The 16,340-nt window shown below is 31.7% G+C and overlaps 2 protein-coding genes across 2 annotated transcripts; one reads left to right on the top strand and one right to left on the bottom strand.

Annotated features, from left to right (window-relative positions):
• Positions 1-6,401: 6,401 nt before the first annotated feature.
• Positions 6,402-9,002, top strand: LOC8270488 (MTOR-associated protein MEAK7). Its single transcript, XM_002526867.4, has 3 exons — positions 6,402-6,474; positions 6,822-6,994; positions 8,466-9,002. The coding sequence occupies exons 1-3, from the start codon at positions 6,402-6,404 to the stop codon at positions 8,784-8,786; spliced, it is 567 nt and encodes a 188-aa protein (XP_002526913.3). The 3' UTR covers positions 8,787-9,002.
• Positions 9,003-9,189: 187 nt separating this feature from the next.
• Positions 9,190-11,050, bottom strand: LOC8270486 (40S ribosomal protein S17). The gene is made up of 2 exons (XM_002526866.4): positions 10,449-11,050; positions 9,190-9,365 (listed from the first exon to the last, which is right to left on the bottom strand). The coding sequence occupies exon 1, from the start codon at positions 10,905-10,907 to the stop codon at positions 10,473-10,475; it is 435 nt and encodes a 144-aa protein (XP_002526912.2). The 5' UTR covers positions 10,908-11,050; the 3' UTR covers positions 9,190-9,365; positions 10,449-10,472.
• Positions 11,051-16,340: the final 5,290 nt, after the last annotated feature.

Raw genomic sequence — 16,340 nt, 5'->3', positions numbered from 1 at the left:
GTATTTTTATATTTTTACGGACTCGTGCCCCTTTCTATTGTCGAGGCCATCATCGTCGAGCTCACTTCCTTTCAATAAGTTATTTATTTTTAATATAATTTATTTTAATATTATTTAGTATAGAAATTAAAATAAATTTAAAATATTTACTGTGTTTCTTTTATAGATATTTGTATATTAAATTTACAAAATTTTACATAATTATATTAAATTTAAGAATGTGGAATAATAAATTTTAGTATGTTTTATACATTAAATTTTATATAATTATATATTTTTTATAATATAAACTAATAAAGTTTTATTATTGTATACAAATTGCTATGATTTTATATGTGTTTTGCGAGGATTTTCAAGATTTTCAAGAATGCTATAGACTACGAGGGCTATGTGTGAAAGTTTGTGTCTAAAGAGACAAAAGACACATACTTTAGTGAGATTAAGGTAATAATTACTATATAATTACAAATATGTAATAATATTTAAATAAAATAAATATGTTTTTGTTAATTTGTGTTGATATTGAGGTGCTTTAATACATATGAGTTGTGTAAACTATTATTCAGTAGGAAATGAGCCCATTTTACTAGGATATGCTTATATTTTAGGAGGAAACGCTGCTGAAATAAAATTATAGATTGATTATTATTGACAGTTTTTTAATTTTTTTGTGTAAAATTTTCAATTAAGACCCTACCTATGAGGTGGGTCGCCGTAGGGCTTGGGATAGGAAGGCAACCGAGAGATACAAGGATATGGTCTTGAGTTGGAAGAGGAGCAAGAAAAGACCTCGTTATATGATGGAGGATACCTGAGCCTATTGGACAGAGTACTAGAAGAGGTTTAAGGTGAAATCAGCCTTATAGACCCATTATAAGAACCGTCCCAATTGGTCACACTACTAGATCTAGATCAGCCATCAAGTACAAATGGACACTGTAATAATTGCACGCTTTTAATTATTTAATTATAAAATTTGTATTTCATTTATGAGTTAAAAATAATTTAATCTTTGATCCTTTTGACTGAGTTGGGTCAAGATCTTACCATTTTTCAGTTATTCAAGCGGTTGCACAACAACCCCGAAGTCCAGTTCATCGACTGCAAGTCCCAACAAATCGTCGTAAGTGAATCTTATACTTACAAAAATAATATTTACAATTTTTTAATATTCAAATGATTCCATATATTGTCACTTTCTTTCAAATTTTATGATCTCGTTGAGGCACGGGCAGCTAGCGCATCTCAGCTTAGTGAGGGTTCCTCCAACAATTGATATGTCACAGTTGTTCTTCGATTCGATATGGATCAGTCTCCAATCGATCCTGCCACTTTGTTGCACCTGAACCGGTCGTAGGACCGATTGACAACAAAAGCTTGACTCCTTTCTTCAATGCACAATCGACCTTGGTTCAATCCCAGCCTCAGAATTGGTTGGTGAACCAGTTGAGCAGAAAAGGTTCTTTCCTTGCCTATATCCAACTAGGCCGCTACTCTAATTCCTTTAGAACCGATCCAAGAGCTGGTTCACCTTCCAAAAAGCTTCAAAATCACTCAGTACTGCCACAACAATCCTAATATTAAACAAATAACAATTATAAGTAATTAAAATGCACTTAAACGTTTTACAATATAAGCATATTATTTAATAAACACATGATAAAATAATAATTAAACGCTTATAAGAAGTTTCCATACTTGAATTCTTACTTGCCTTCAAATAATATCAACGACCTACAAAACTAGAAACAACTTTATATATTACTTAGAAATTTTACCCAACCAATTCCCAACAATAACAATTATGTAATCATTAATCTTGACAAGAAACCGAAGACAATTATCTAATTCATAGCAATTTAGTTGAGCTCAAAGTTTCTATGAGACCTTAAAGCATATCCAACACAAATACTTGATTCAACTACTAATGAAATCATTCCATATAATTGCCTAGGTCCTCAATGTCATCATTTACTCATGCTTATAAATTTTTACCAAGAGATTTTTCGCTTTATACAATTTATCTTTTTTCCTTTCCTTTATCTTTTTTTTTTTCCATATTTTTGAATATTTCTTTCTTTCACTTTGGATGAACACACTTCTTTTTAATTAGTCGTTCATAGCTTTTTGACACGAATACTAACACTTGGAGTGAAGGACCTAGTTACTCAGCACATAACATATTAATAAAGCTTTGCTAACTCATAATGCTCAATCACTGTTTAACATGAAAATCAATATTTATAATGAAGACTCCCAATTACTAAACAACTAAACACTATCGAAGTATAAACTTAACCCAAAATCTCATCTAATCACTAGCAATTATTAAAAACATAAGCACAAAATAATAATCAATTTCTCAAAATAAATGATAAAATAATAAATTATAGTTTCCTCAACTTTCTATGTTAATCATACCAATGTTTTATGTGCAATAGTTATAAAACTTAAGTGCTACACAATAATGAAAAAACTATTTCAACACTCTAGATCAAAAGTGGCTATAATATATTCATCGTAGATTTTCAAGGGAATTTATCAAGAAAGAAGGCGAGTAAAAGACATGATACTTAAAAACAAAAGAAAATGTCTGCATGAGTTGTATATTAGCTGTAAATTGATCTTCTTCTGTAATTACTCCTAGAAATCAGCTAATTAATTGATTGACATTGTATCTAGTTATAAGAGCACTTAGTTTCCTTAAATAGGCTTTGTTTCCATGTATATATAGCCTCCATCTTTGAGGATGATATATAATAGAACATCTTTTATAAAATTCATTGTGTCATCATGGTATCAAAGCAAGTCTAATTCTAAAAAGAAGAAGACTTGTGATAACCAATTGAATTCTAAAATCCACCATATCACAAAAATTACCCTATAAATTTGTTGTGAGAAAGGCCATCACTACAGGTGAATCAACCGAATCAGTCCAAACACCAACAACAATTATTGGCCAATAAGGCAATTCTACTTTTCCTACAAATATCACTTTGGATGAGACTAACTACTCACTATGGCACAAACTCATGGAGATGCGGACTGACACTTGTAACAAAGCTAGATATCTCATAGGAGAAGCGAAAAAATCAACACCTGAAGATCCTCTTCTCGAAACATGGATTACCGAAAATCATAAAGTGAAAAGTTGGCTGATTGACTCTATGAGTCCATCTCTGATGCAATGGTTCATTCTTCTACAACAAAGGATATATGGGAGGCTGTATTGAGAACTTTCTATAATGGATTATATGAAACTTGTATCTTTAAATTAAATTAGAGATTTTTTTCGACCAAGCAAAATGGTCGACCATTATCAGCATATTATAATGAACTTGTTATTTTCTATAAGATTAATCACAATATTATTACAAAAAGAACAGTTAAAGGAGTAGTTCATTTGCACACTATAGTGGCTAGGCTCCGAGTTCATATATTTCTAAGTGGACTCAATCCTGAATTTGATCAAGTTTGTGGAGGAATCCTAAGAAAAGACCAAAAACTTGATTTGGAGAGTACATACATATATGTTAGAAGAAAGTACTAATAAAGACAAACAATGGGAGCCTCCCATCCAATTTCTAAAAGTTCAACTATGTTAGCTAACCAAACTCGATAAGGACAATCATATAGCTTATCTGGCTCTTCAAACAATCACAATAATAAATCAACTAGGAAGTCTCGTAATCTGGTATGCTCTCGTTATAGCAAAATAGGCCATTCAAAATAATAGTGTTATGAAATTATTGACTATCCTGAGTGGTGGGAGTTCATAAAGAAATATCGAAAGAAAATTACAAGTAAAGCTATGATAACCTCTAAGGAAAAAGACCAATCATAGCTTATAACGAATATTGCTAATAAGGAACAAATGGTAAGGTCTCTGTATTTTGTGCAACTTATAATTGATACAGGTGCATCTAACCACGTGATTAGGGACTCAACTTAATTACAGTTTATTTTTCCATGTTCACAATTCTTTATTTCACAACTGATGACAATACATGTCCAATAATAGGAGAAAGATCTATCATTATTTTAAAAAATCTTACATTAAAAACCATTCTTGTTGTTCCATCTCTTGAATATAGTCTTCTTTATGTCAGCCAAATAACTTATACTCTTGCTTACACTGTAACTTTTTTGGCTTTCGTTTTGTATTTTTCAAGACATTCTAACATAAAAGAATCTTAGTTATGGTGTTAGGTGGGACAAACTCTACTACTTAGAACTGATAGAAAGTAAAAAATTGAAACTTAGTCAAGCGAATCAAACTAGTAGTGAAGACAAACATCGATGGGATATATGGCTCTAGCAATAAAGATTAGGACATCTTTCTGTTGGTTATCTTAGGAAATTAAAACCACATCTTTTCTTGATCATAGATGAATTAGATTTTCATTTTGATATTTGTGAACTTGCTAAAAGTCATTGTGTTTCTTATTTGCCAAGTTTGAATAAAAGTCCAGAACCTTTTACAATCATTCACTCGGATGTTTGGGATCCTACAAAAAGTGCATTCTCTTTCTAATTCTCATTTCTTTATTACATTTATTGATGAATGTACCAGAATGACTTGGGTATCTCCGCTTAATAGAGAAAGTGATGTATTTGCAACTTTTCTTAAGGAATTTCATAAGATGGTGGAAACACAATACCAAAATGAAGATTCGTGTGTTACAATCTGACAATGCTACTAGATTTATGGATGCATCATTTGGTCGTTTTCTAAATTATGAGATTCGCCATCAGTCTTCTTGCACTTACACACTGTAACAAAATGGATTAGCCGAAAGAACGAACAAACAACTATTGGAGGTGGTACATGCCTCTTTGTTTGATATGAATATGCCTCATTTTTTTAGGGAGAACATATGAGTTGTATATTAGTTGTAGATTGATTTTCTTCTGTAATTACTCCTAGAAATCAACTAATTAGTTGATTGACAATGTATTTAGTTGTAAAAATATTTAGCTTCCTTAGGCTTTTTTTCGTTGTCTTATAGGATGTATTTTGTATATATAGCCTTCAACTTTGAGAATAATATATAATAGAATATCTTTTACAAATTCATTTTGTTGTCAGAAAACAATACAAAATTAAAATTTATCAAAAGTTTAGCTTTGTTTCCATGATTTTCTCAATGTGTCATAGGAAGCAATCTTAGTGGTTTTTCTTTTTGAGTTCCTTGAAGGCAAATTTCTTTTGGAATCTCGGATCAAAGGGAACTAGATTGCTATCAAAGCTTTTAAATCTTCACATGTACAAAGATAAGTACCTAAAATCAACAAAAGGCATTAGATTATTAGTAACTAATTTAGTATGGATATCAAAACAAACAATCTCCAACAATAATGCCAAAGACTTATTGGGGCACAACCATTAGTAATAAAGAGTGAGTTGAATATGAGATTATTGTTCCATAGAGGATGAGATTTAAGTTCTGAAATTGATTAGCTAACTGATATCTAACAATTGAAATAAGGTCTAAGAAATATTAATGCATAAGTGTTGAATTAGGAGAAATCAAACTAATGCTATAACAATTACAGTGAAAAGAAAGATTTTAAGTATGGATCTAACACTAGGGCAATGATTTCATTAAGTTCCTATCGAATTTGAAACGGTCAATTACACCACCCAAATTCTCTTCAATTTGCTCTTATCTCTAATGTTTGGTTGATAATCTTTGATTATAATAAGAATCACTTATACCCTCGCATATCCCTTTCATTAATACTCACATTCCTATTAATCCTAAGATTTCAAATAAAGTTATGTTGGATAATAAAGGTGATACTAAGGTATCATTACTTTTAAACTCCTAAAGTAAGCATTCTCAAATACCTTATGTGCAAGCCTCTTAATTAAACACACATGTGTAAGAAATATACATAATGCAAGGAAGCTCGAACATAATCATCAATGAATTTTCAATTAATTTAGATCCGAAGCAAAACTAATATTTATAAAACCATATTATAGCTTAGTAATTAGTTTAAATACTCACCATTAAAAAAGCAAAACAAGCAAGAGAAAAGAAAAAACTAAAAGTTATTACAAGCTTAAGAAATGGAAAAAGGAGAGATTAAAAAGGAAAATGAAAAACTAATTGATTGGTTAATGTTCTTCCACTTTCCAAATTGTCAATGGATTGAATCCTTCAAAATCTCAAAGGAACATCTTCTTTTATCTTTTAGAGCAATGATAAGGTTGACAAGAGTTATTTTTCTTGCATCAGAATTCATATTGCAAGATGGCTTTTTGAGATTGAAAATGACTAATTGTGTTTTACAAACATGAAAATAAATCTTTGATATACTCTATAGTATACAGCCTTTCATGTTATACTTCCATACTGCTTTTGTCTTTGATTTGGAACAATTTTAAAAATTCCATGTCAGAAACATTGTGTCTCCTAATTGAACTATTACTTGGTCTTGATCAAAGTAATTGCGATCCTTCTTCTGGTGTGTCAATGTTGCTGCATTAATCATATAGCATTATTAGCTAGGCTCTATTTACCATGATGGGAAATCTTCATTTCATATGCCAAAGCGCTATTTGTGGCAGACCATTTGTGCATAATGTACTTGGTTTATGCATTCAGTATGGACCAAAACCTAACTACTCTTGTGTTTATTCATTGATAATGCTATATATTTTTGTATGTAGTTCTTTACTATTATTTTGTCTTTACTTTCCTTTTCTCCATGTACAAAATATAGGGAAAAAAAGAAACCTTCTATAGCTTTAATTCAGTTTTCAATTGGTGGAACTGTTTCTTAAGTTAAATTGAACTGCAGAAAAAGCTAAGGGCCAAAAATTTTGATTATTAAGGATAAAGAAGATTGCATATATGGAGGTTATATTTCTCAGGCTTGGGATAGACATGGTGATTTCTATGGAGATATAAAGTCTTTTCTCTTTCAGGTATATCATAGGGCTTCAATTTTCAAGTATACTGGAGCAAACAACAATGTACAATGGGTACGCTCGTGTTTTTCCCTTCTTAAATAAGTTCAATAGTGAAATCTCATTATTAGATTAACTTTGGATGTGGCTTTTTATATAAGTTTACAAGTGCAGATAAGAAATTAAGGAAAAGAGAGAGAAAAAAAGAAAACCTTCTTGTTTAGGATGGAGAACTGATGGATGTTAATGGATTCTCCTCATCTTCATGGATTAGTGCTTAGTAACATTGCATTTACCCGGAAAGTTTTGGTAATGAAAACTTACTGATTACAGAAGGCTTTATGTAAAGAAGTTCAATACCTAAGGCTTTTTAATGCATATAAAAGGTACAACGATGTGATACTAGAACTTGTGCTTTTGCGTTCCTTGCTATAGTAGGATATTGGATATTGAACTTATTTAAGATATTGCGTTCATTTGCATTTGCAATCAAATACAATACTCACATGGACCAAAAGAAAGAAAGAAAGAAATATGATTGTGTTGGTACCATAATTATTTCTTAGGCTCAAGTTATTGGAAAGCAGAATTTTGAGTGTAATTTAATTAATTAATTAAGTGTTATAGTGGATCAATGATTTATAAACTGAATATAAAATTAGAGCACAAATTTATAGTTAGTACACGAAGATAGGAGTTACTTGGCACTCTCTAGAAAATAACTCCCCAAGTAGTTGAGATAATGGAGCTTCAATTGCTGAGAAACAAGACACGAGACTCCAATATTTATTTTCTCAAGATGCAGTTAACTTGGAACACTTTGTAAATAGAAGAAAAGAGCATCAACAAGGGAACTGGACAACAACAACAAATAAATCCATGACAAGTTCTTCAATTATTCAATGTTTTTTAATTACTCAAGCTTTGTTTATTTCAATTCTAATACTTTTCAAATATAAGTCTTGTTTCAATTTAAACTTCTCAATTTCAAGCTGTTATTTCAATTTTTAACAATATCAATATTATCATTAATGTAATTTAACTTTATTTCAATCAAAATCTTTAGTTTTTACTCTCAATTTAATTTCTTGCATTAAACACATTATTTTTAACGGTATTCAGTTATGCTCTAAGCAAATTGTAGTAAAGGAGCTTAGAAATTCACAGTTAGTCTGATTATAAAAGTCAAAATGCAATTTCAATGTTTCTTGTACCTCACACGTGGCACGCTCATCAAGTTTTCACCAAACAGATTGCTTCCTTGACATTCCTTGACATTTTGGCTGTGAGCTCTCATTTTTCTTCCTTCCCATTAAAAAATCATCTTAAAGATGTAAATGTTTATGCTAGCAGGTCAGCTTATCTGCCACATAATGAAATTATATGTTTAATTTTGATTCCTACTTTGGCTGAAAGGTTGTTAAGTCATGCTAAAGTTGAGAGTTGAAACCCTGATCTCCATCACATAACAATGCAGTGCAAGCATGACAATAACAAATGTGATGCTTTTGGAAATTTAACAATGCATTTGTCCATAGTTTGGCAGTGTGCAGTGAATCTTAGTTCAGAAAGCATCCCGAACGGGATTGGCTTTGGAGGGCGCGTAAATCACTTCGGCCTCTTCCTCTCAGCAAGCTTTGATCTAGGGCACACATTCACCTGCACAACATTTGGCAGCGCTTCCCTCTCTAAGACCAACACTATATTCCCGGAAGTCATGGAGTGCTGGGGAATTACTCATAGAGGAGCACAGCAAGAAAAGCAGGACGCCGTAAAAGGTACAGTTTTGGAAAGATCCAAGGAAGACCGTCACATGCTCAACATGGTTGGGCTTGCAAATTTTGACTGCCACAGGAGGCACTTTTGACTAACAATTTTATGTCATTTGATTTAGGAGTTAATTATTGGCTTGAAAAGGCTCAAGAAACTTTTACAGTTTGCCTGTATCTTTATGCAACCAAAGTTGTCTCTTACCAATCCAAATACAATGTTAAGAATTGATTTAGTTATGCTGTGAAATCTGTTTTTTACAGTTGGCCTAGTATGATTCGCCATGGTCTTTTTTTTTTACTTAGATTATATTTCCCGGGCATTAATTTTCTCTTGAATGGTTATCTTTTTATGTTGGAATTAATGTTTGCCCGGTAACAATTTATTCAATAATGAATTATGCAATACTGATACTAAATATCATTTACATTTACATCAAGTCAACCAGATTAATTTTTAAATATTTGCATCTTTAATTTTAAGCTCTCAATTTAGTTTAATTAATTTAGAACGGCACTCAGTTCCTTAGATTTATTACCAGTAGCAATTGTTCAATTTGAGAATTAAAACTAACTAAAAAGAAGGTGTTTTACACAAACATAAAGACATGGAATTTTCCAAAAGAACCTGCAAGTGGAGGATGTCCTTTCTCCTGGATAAGAGGATTTTTCACCAACTGCAAGAGACAGGGCCAAATTGCGAGTAACCAAATTTGAACATCAGAAATCACACAAATGAACTTGCATTGCAGCACAATCATCAAAACATCATACTCATAAGCAAAAATAAAACTGCAGTTGTGTGAATAATCTTCAGAAACCAAAAAAAGATTCATTGTCGAATAATCTTCAACATTCTAATTCATGACCATCTTTCAACTAAATATTCAATTTGGCCGTTGGAATCCAAATCTAAGACAACAGAAAATAAACCAATTTTTTGCACAACCACAAAGTTTAGACCTTCCAAAATGTACATATGGGACAGTCAGAACTAATCCAAATTAGCACCATCATATGAACAAACGAAAGACAATTTATTGAGACTTTACAAACATTAAAGATCCAATCCAACCTGTAACAAAAAATGGTATAGCTAAGTTTAACACACCATTGCTAAGTTTATCACACCATTGCTTCAGCACACGATCAAAAGACTATTTTTGCCACCAAAATCAAAAATCACCTAAAACACCACTGCATAAACCCAAAACGTTGCAGGCATCATATGCCCATTGCCAAGAAAATCAACAAATCACCAAAAACTAGTCAAAGTTGGCAATTAGTATAAAAATAGCATTGCAACCAACAAAGAAGTAAGCAAGCTTATTATTGGCATCATCAGAAATTCTGAAAAGTAACCGTTTAATTTTCCACTTAAACATCAGCTCTCAAACATTAACTGCCAGTTAAACCACATGATTTATTCCAAACACGGCCAATATGAATCAGTCACTACCAATCTAATATAATATAACTAAACTAATCACTTGAGTTAATAAACACACTTACAGCACAAATCAAAACAATATTTTCCACCAGAAAATATCAAACACCATAGAAAAAAATAGATTTATAATGTACCCATTAACAAGAAAATCAGCAAATCATCAAAAATTTTAATACTCAATAACCATAATATTCAAAATTTATAAATTGCATATCATCAAAAACAGTTTCCATCATGCTTCAACAGCTATAGCAAGTTCCCAAAATACTTGAAGAAACTAAAATTTAAGACATTAGCAGTGTCACCATACTCAGAATAGAAGTCCTAAACTCATTCAAAACCTCCTGCCAAGTCCACCGGCACCTCTACCAAACCCAAACTGGGCGACGGGCACAGCAGCAACAGGGTCCACCTGAACGAGGCCAGGCATATCACCCATACCAAGAGCAGCAAGCATGTCAATAGTCTCCTTATCAACCTCGATCTGATCAGTTTTGATGGCTGAAACTTCAGGCACAAAGTCCATGCGGCGCTCTCTCTCTTCCTCTTGAAGTTTCAGCGAAATACCTCTGACCGGACCCTTCTGGATCCGTTTCATCAAATGGGTGGAAAACCCAGCAATCTTGTTACGAAGACGCTTTGATGGGATTATTGCTACTTCTTCCAAGATTTTCTTGTTTGTGTGAAAATCGAGTGTCATCTTTGAATAGTACCGTTCTATCACTTGTCGTGATGATTTCTTCACTGTTTTTGTACGGACACGACCCATTTTTTCTTATTGAACAAGGTAAGAGAGGAAATCTCTGTGCAAGTATGTGTGTGCTTGTGTGTGGAAGGAGAGGCGGCCACAAAGATGGAGAAGAAGATGGGAGATTTTAGGGTTAGGTTTTATATTGGTCTACATCAGGTAAATGTTTGATTTTCCTACGGGCTTCAATATCACTTTGTTTTCGGTTACTTCTAGTTTCGAGCCCAACATCAATTGGGCAAAATAATGTGATCCAGCTCATGTTAAAATATAGTATTTTTCCTTCCTCACAAAAAAAAAATTTATTTTTTTAAAATCAAGACCTAACCTAGTTATTTGGCCTATAATTAATTCTTCGATCCAATATACTGCAAAAGGTAATAAAAGCACAAAATTCTAAGCCCATAACAATTAATTAGTTTAATTGATTGATTGATTAATTAACTAATTAGTTAATTAATAATTATAGATAAACACTAAGCATATACGTAAAGAAAATAGTGGGAGGAAGAGTTGTCTAGCAGTCGTCTCTACTCCCCAAGTAAAATGAGATAACGAGCTCTATGGCATAAAGAAAGAAAGCATTCTCCAAAAATAGTGAGATTTGGCCTCTTTATAAAAAACAGAAACAGTGATTGAAGAGGGGAACTAATATCAACATCAACATCAATAACATTACTGCAAAACTCAAATACACAAGCACAAATTCTCTGCAAATACTTTTAGTTTCCAACAAACTTTATTTTTCAATCATTCCCTTGTATTTATGTTTGTTTCAAATATCAGTTTAATACAAATTTTCAGCAAATTAATTTCAAGTTATCTGCAAATATTTTTAGTTTCTGCAAACTATTTATTTCATTTATTTCTTTGCATTTATTTCAAACATTAGTTTATGAAAATTTTCAATAATACAAGTCTTTCAGCTTATTTATTTACAAATACTTACTACTATATAATTAATTCTTTGTAGTATCTTTTGAGGATCTAAGCAAATTGTGATAAATGAGCTTAGGAATTCACAAAATTCTGATTAATAAGTCAATTTAAGCGCATTAATTGTAAAGGTTTGTGTACCTACACATATTGCATGCTCGATATTCAATTTTTCACTAAATATATTTTTGCACGCTCGGCATCAAATTTTCACCAAACATATTTTGGCATATGCCCAGTAGGATCAATTCTCATGGCACTCAGAACTAGAAGTATTACTGAAAGAAAATATTGTGGGGTCTCAAGACGCTAGAGTCACTGCTGATAAAGCAGAAAAAAAAGATTTTGTTCCTTGAGGAACAAATTGAAAAAAGCATAGCGCCTCAAGATGTTCAACTACATGAGGTGTTAGTACCTTCAATAGGAAATGTTGTTGTTGGGGGTAGAATGATGTTTTATTTTTAGTTAAAATTTCTGATACTAATAACTCTATAATCAATATTTTCAAAATGCAAATAGAGGTTGCTCTCAAGTATATGAAAAAGGCTCATAATAATCTTATGGAGAGCCAAAAGAAAGCAACCAATGATTTAGTGCAGCAATTTAGCACTACTATAGCTAACATTACTATAAGAATTACTTTAACTTTACCTCAGTTAAGTCTTAGGCCACAAGGCCAAGATGTCTTGTCACAGATAATGGGACAAAATATAGAGCAAGGGGGTAATCTTCCACTAGTTCCCGGGAGGGAAATGATGTTACAAAGCCCTAAGCTTCATTAATTCCATATCAAAGATATGTTCCCCTCAAATGAGAGATGAAGGCTTACCAAGAGGAGTTGCGCCTGTTTGCAACCCTTACAGTGGCAGGCCTATGCTACCACACATAAAGTACATTAGTATAAGGTACTTAAAAAAAATACTTTCCCACCATGTAAAAAATGATAAAAAAGAAAAGAGAAGTTAGAGTTTGAGGCCGACCTACGACCATAAAAATAATCTTAAGACAATATTTTCACTATTTTCATAATCTATATAAGGCCACATATGACTATTTTCTTAAGATATTTTATTTTCTATTTTATGTTTACTTTTATTTCCTTATAAGTTGGCTTTAGAGCCACTAGTTGAAGTTTAATAAAAGTAAGCCTCAAGGACACTTTTCTCTATACTTATATGTTTCTATTTGTGATAGAGCTAGCCAATAAGAAAGAAATAATAGAAAAAATTATAGGATAAAGTAGGACACGTGACTGCATTATGCAAAATGATTATAAGAGTAAGTGTGGAGATGTACATTGGTGTGGCTACATGAATGAATGGTTGCATGATGTAAGTGATATAGTTGTAGTGCATATGTGTTATATTAAGGTGATATGCCGGCATAAAGTGGCAGAAGACTTGAAGTCATTCGCTCAGTAAGAGCAAAAAACATATAATGCACAGAAGAGAAAGAGGAGAAAAAGTTCAGTTCATTATAAAAAAAAGAGAATCAAATGCCAAAAGAAGAAATAAATTCTTTGTAATAGCAGTATAAAAAGGAACTCTATCTCGAGAAGAGAAATGATGATGAGATGAGCTTGATTCACAGCTGTAAAACAACAAACAGGTGCACATGTTTTAATTATTTCAATTGTTAGAAATTTTAAGGATAAAAGCTTCATTGTATAGGTGTGGAAACTAAGCATGTTATGATTTAAATATTTTATTAGTCCTAGAAATATATGGTTCCTCAAAGGGATACTAATAAAATATTTAAAGTAGAGTCCCAAGTAGTTCCCCAAGTTAGAAATATTCTTGAGGATCCAATACTACTTCATAAAATATTTTAAGTCGGGAGCCCTAAGTAGTTCCTAAGTTAGAATTGTTCTTAGAGAACTGATAGTATTTTAATATGAAATCCCCAAGTAAAACTAGTTTTTGGCGCTCTAATTTTGGCTATCGGGTATTCCAAGTTCACTGATAATATTTTAATTCGAGAGCCCCAAGTTAGAAATGTTCTTGGAGATTTAGATAATATTTTAAAATATTTCAGTTCGAGAGCGCTAAGTTGGAAATGTTCTTAGGGATCCAACCCAAAAAAAAAAATTCAAGATCTCTAAGTAAATTGGATACTTGGGGATCTAGAACTCCAAGTTGGAAATGCACTTGGGGATCCAACCTAAGAAAAAACTAATTTTTTCATACATATCATGCTACATCCTAAATATTTTTCTAGCAATTTAAATTGAATTATACACAATTACCCAACAAATAAACACACAAAATAAAAAAATTTGGGTAAAAGAAATATCTTTTCTAGATCTTTTTCTCTCATAAATTTGAAAAGGATATTTTTTACAGGAGGATATACTTTTCAGTACCAAGATTTGAGACTTTAAGGATAATAGTTCTAGAAAAAATGAATTGAAGGTTTGGTTTGAACAAAACCAAGCTAATATTGTTATAGTATAGAAAGACCACCAAAAGCTGAGAGAGAGAGAGAAAAAAAATTGGAGGAATCAATAATATGCTTGGATAGTTAGGATGAGACTCAAGGAGAAGACAACGCGACGAAACATTGCTCTTGGTAGAGAATGAGGATGATGACACAACAAACGATGATGTAAGGGGATGTTGTCAATGTTGGCGCAAGGTAATAATGAAGTGCTGCCAGTAGAAAGAGTATATTAAGGAAATTAATAATCTTGAAAAATTGACAATTTTTGGAGTTGGCTAGTAATTTTAAATAGATTCTTATCAGTATAATCAAGAAAAGAGCAAATTTTTGAAAGGAAGAATTGAAAAGAAAGAGATATGAGACTGAAGAGGAAAAGTAAGAACTTGAAGGTGCTTGGGCCGAATTTTCTTTTTATGCATTAGGAAATAAAATCAGAATTTTTTCATATATATAGATATATATGAGGGGGCAATTGTTTGGCCTATAATTAGTTTTCGGCCACAGCCTAGTGCAAAAGGTAATAAAAGCCCAAGATTATAAGCCTATAATAATTAATTAATTTAATTAATTAGTTAATTAGTTAATTAATAATTATAGGTAAACACTAAACGCACACATAAACAAAATGGTGGGAGGAGGAGTTGTGTAGCAGTTATTTTCACTCTCTAAATAGAAGGAAATAACGAGGCTCTATGGCATAAAAGAAAGAAGCACTCCCTAAGAAAAGTGGGACTTGAGACTATATAAATAATAGAAGCAGGGAATGGAGAGGGGGCCAACATCAACAATACTACTGAAAAACTCAAATATCTAAGCACAAATTCTCTGCAAATACTTTTAGTTTCCAGCAAATATTATCTTATAATCATTCCCTTGTATTTATGTTTGTTTCAATCATCAGTTTAATACAAATTTTCAGCAAATTAATTTCAAGTTCTCTACAAATATTTTTTAGTTTTGAGCAAACTATTTGTTTCATTTATTTCTTTATATTTATTTCAAACACTCATTGGTTTATGCAAATTTTTAGTAATACAAGTCTTTCAACTTATTTATTTACAATCACTTACTCCTATATAATTAATTTTTTGTGGTGTCTTTTGAAGATCTAAGCAAATTATGGTAAAAGAGTTTAAGAATTCATAAAATCCTCATTAAGAAGTTAATTTAGGCATATTAATTATAAAGGTTTGTGTATCTACACACGTGACACGCTCGACGTTCAATTTTTCATCAAACATAATTTGGCACACTCGGCATCAAATTTAGCCTTTGTTTCAATCATTAGTTACTTTAAATAATTTAGCCTTTGTTTCCCAATTTGAGCCAAAGACTATTGATGAGACTCTAAATGATTAAAGTTAAGTGATTACTATGCAAGATGAACTCAACCAATTTGGAAAGAAACAAAGTATGGAAACTTATTCTTAGAACTAAAAATCACCAAGTTATTGGGTATAAATAGGTGTTTAAAAACAAGTTGAATGAGCAAGATTCCATCACTAGAAATAAAGCTAGATTGGTTGCAAAGGGATACAACCAAGAGGAAGACATATTATGATGAGACCTTTGCTCTCGTTGCTAGATTAGAAGCTATTAGGATATTCTTAGCTTATGCATATCAGATGAATTTGAAATTATTTCATATAGATATAAAAAAGTGCATTTTTGAATGGATTCATTGAGGAGGAAGTCTATGTTGAGCAACCTCCCGATTTTAAAAGTCATAAATTTTCTAATCATGTTTTTAAATTATCTAAAGCCTTGTATGGATTGAAACAAGCCCCTAGAGCTTGGTATGAAATGCTTAGTTCTTTTTTAACTCAAAATGGATTTTTAAAAGAAAAGGTTGATACTACACTATTTGTAAAGAAACACAAGCATGATACTCTAGTTGTTCAAATTAATGTTGATGATATTGTATTTCATGCTACTAATAAGTTGCTTTATAAGGATTTTGTTAAGTATATGACTAGATAATTTGAAATGAGCATGATGGGAGAGCTCAAATTCTTCTTGGGGCGTTTTTCATGACTTTAGGCAACTTTTTGTCAAGTCACTAAATTTGTATTAAATGAG

Source organism: Ricinus communis, chromosome 10 (assembly GCF_019578655.1).
Source record: "Ricinus communis isolate WT05 ecotype wild-type chromosome 10, ASM1957865v1, whole genome shotgun sequence".
NCBI classification, from domain to species: domain Eukaryota; kingdom Viridiplantae; phylum Streptophyta; class Magnoliopsida; order Malpighiales; family Euphorbiaceae; genus Ricinus; species Ricinus communis.
This window is presented reverse-complemented; position numbering and strand designations above follow the sequence as displayed.

Excerpts from the sequence above, each read along its gene's own strand:
- LOC8270488 (XM_002526867.4), top strand. The coding sequence starts at position 6,402 with ATGTCAGAAACATTGTGTCTCCTAATTGAACTATTACTTGGTCTTGAT. Across the intron at positions 6,475-6,821 it reads TAATTGCGATCCTTCTTCTG|GGCCAAAAATTTTGATTATT; the intron begins GTGTGTCAATGT and ends GAAAAAGCTAAG. Across the intron at positions 6,995-8,465 it reads CAAACAACAATGTACAATGG|TGTGCAGTGAATCTTAGTTC; the intron begins GTACGCTCGTGT and ends ATAGTTTGGCAG.
- LOC8270486 (XM_002526866.4), bottom strand. The coding sequence starts at position 10,907 with ATGGGTCGTGTCCGTACAAAAACAGTGAAGAAATCATCACGACAAGTG.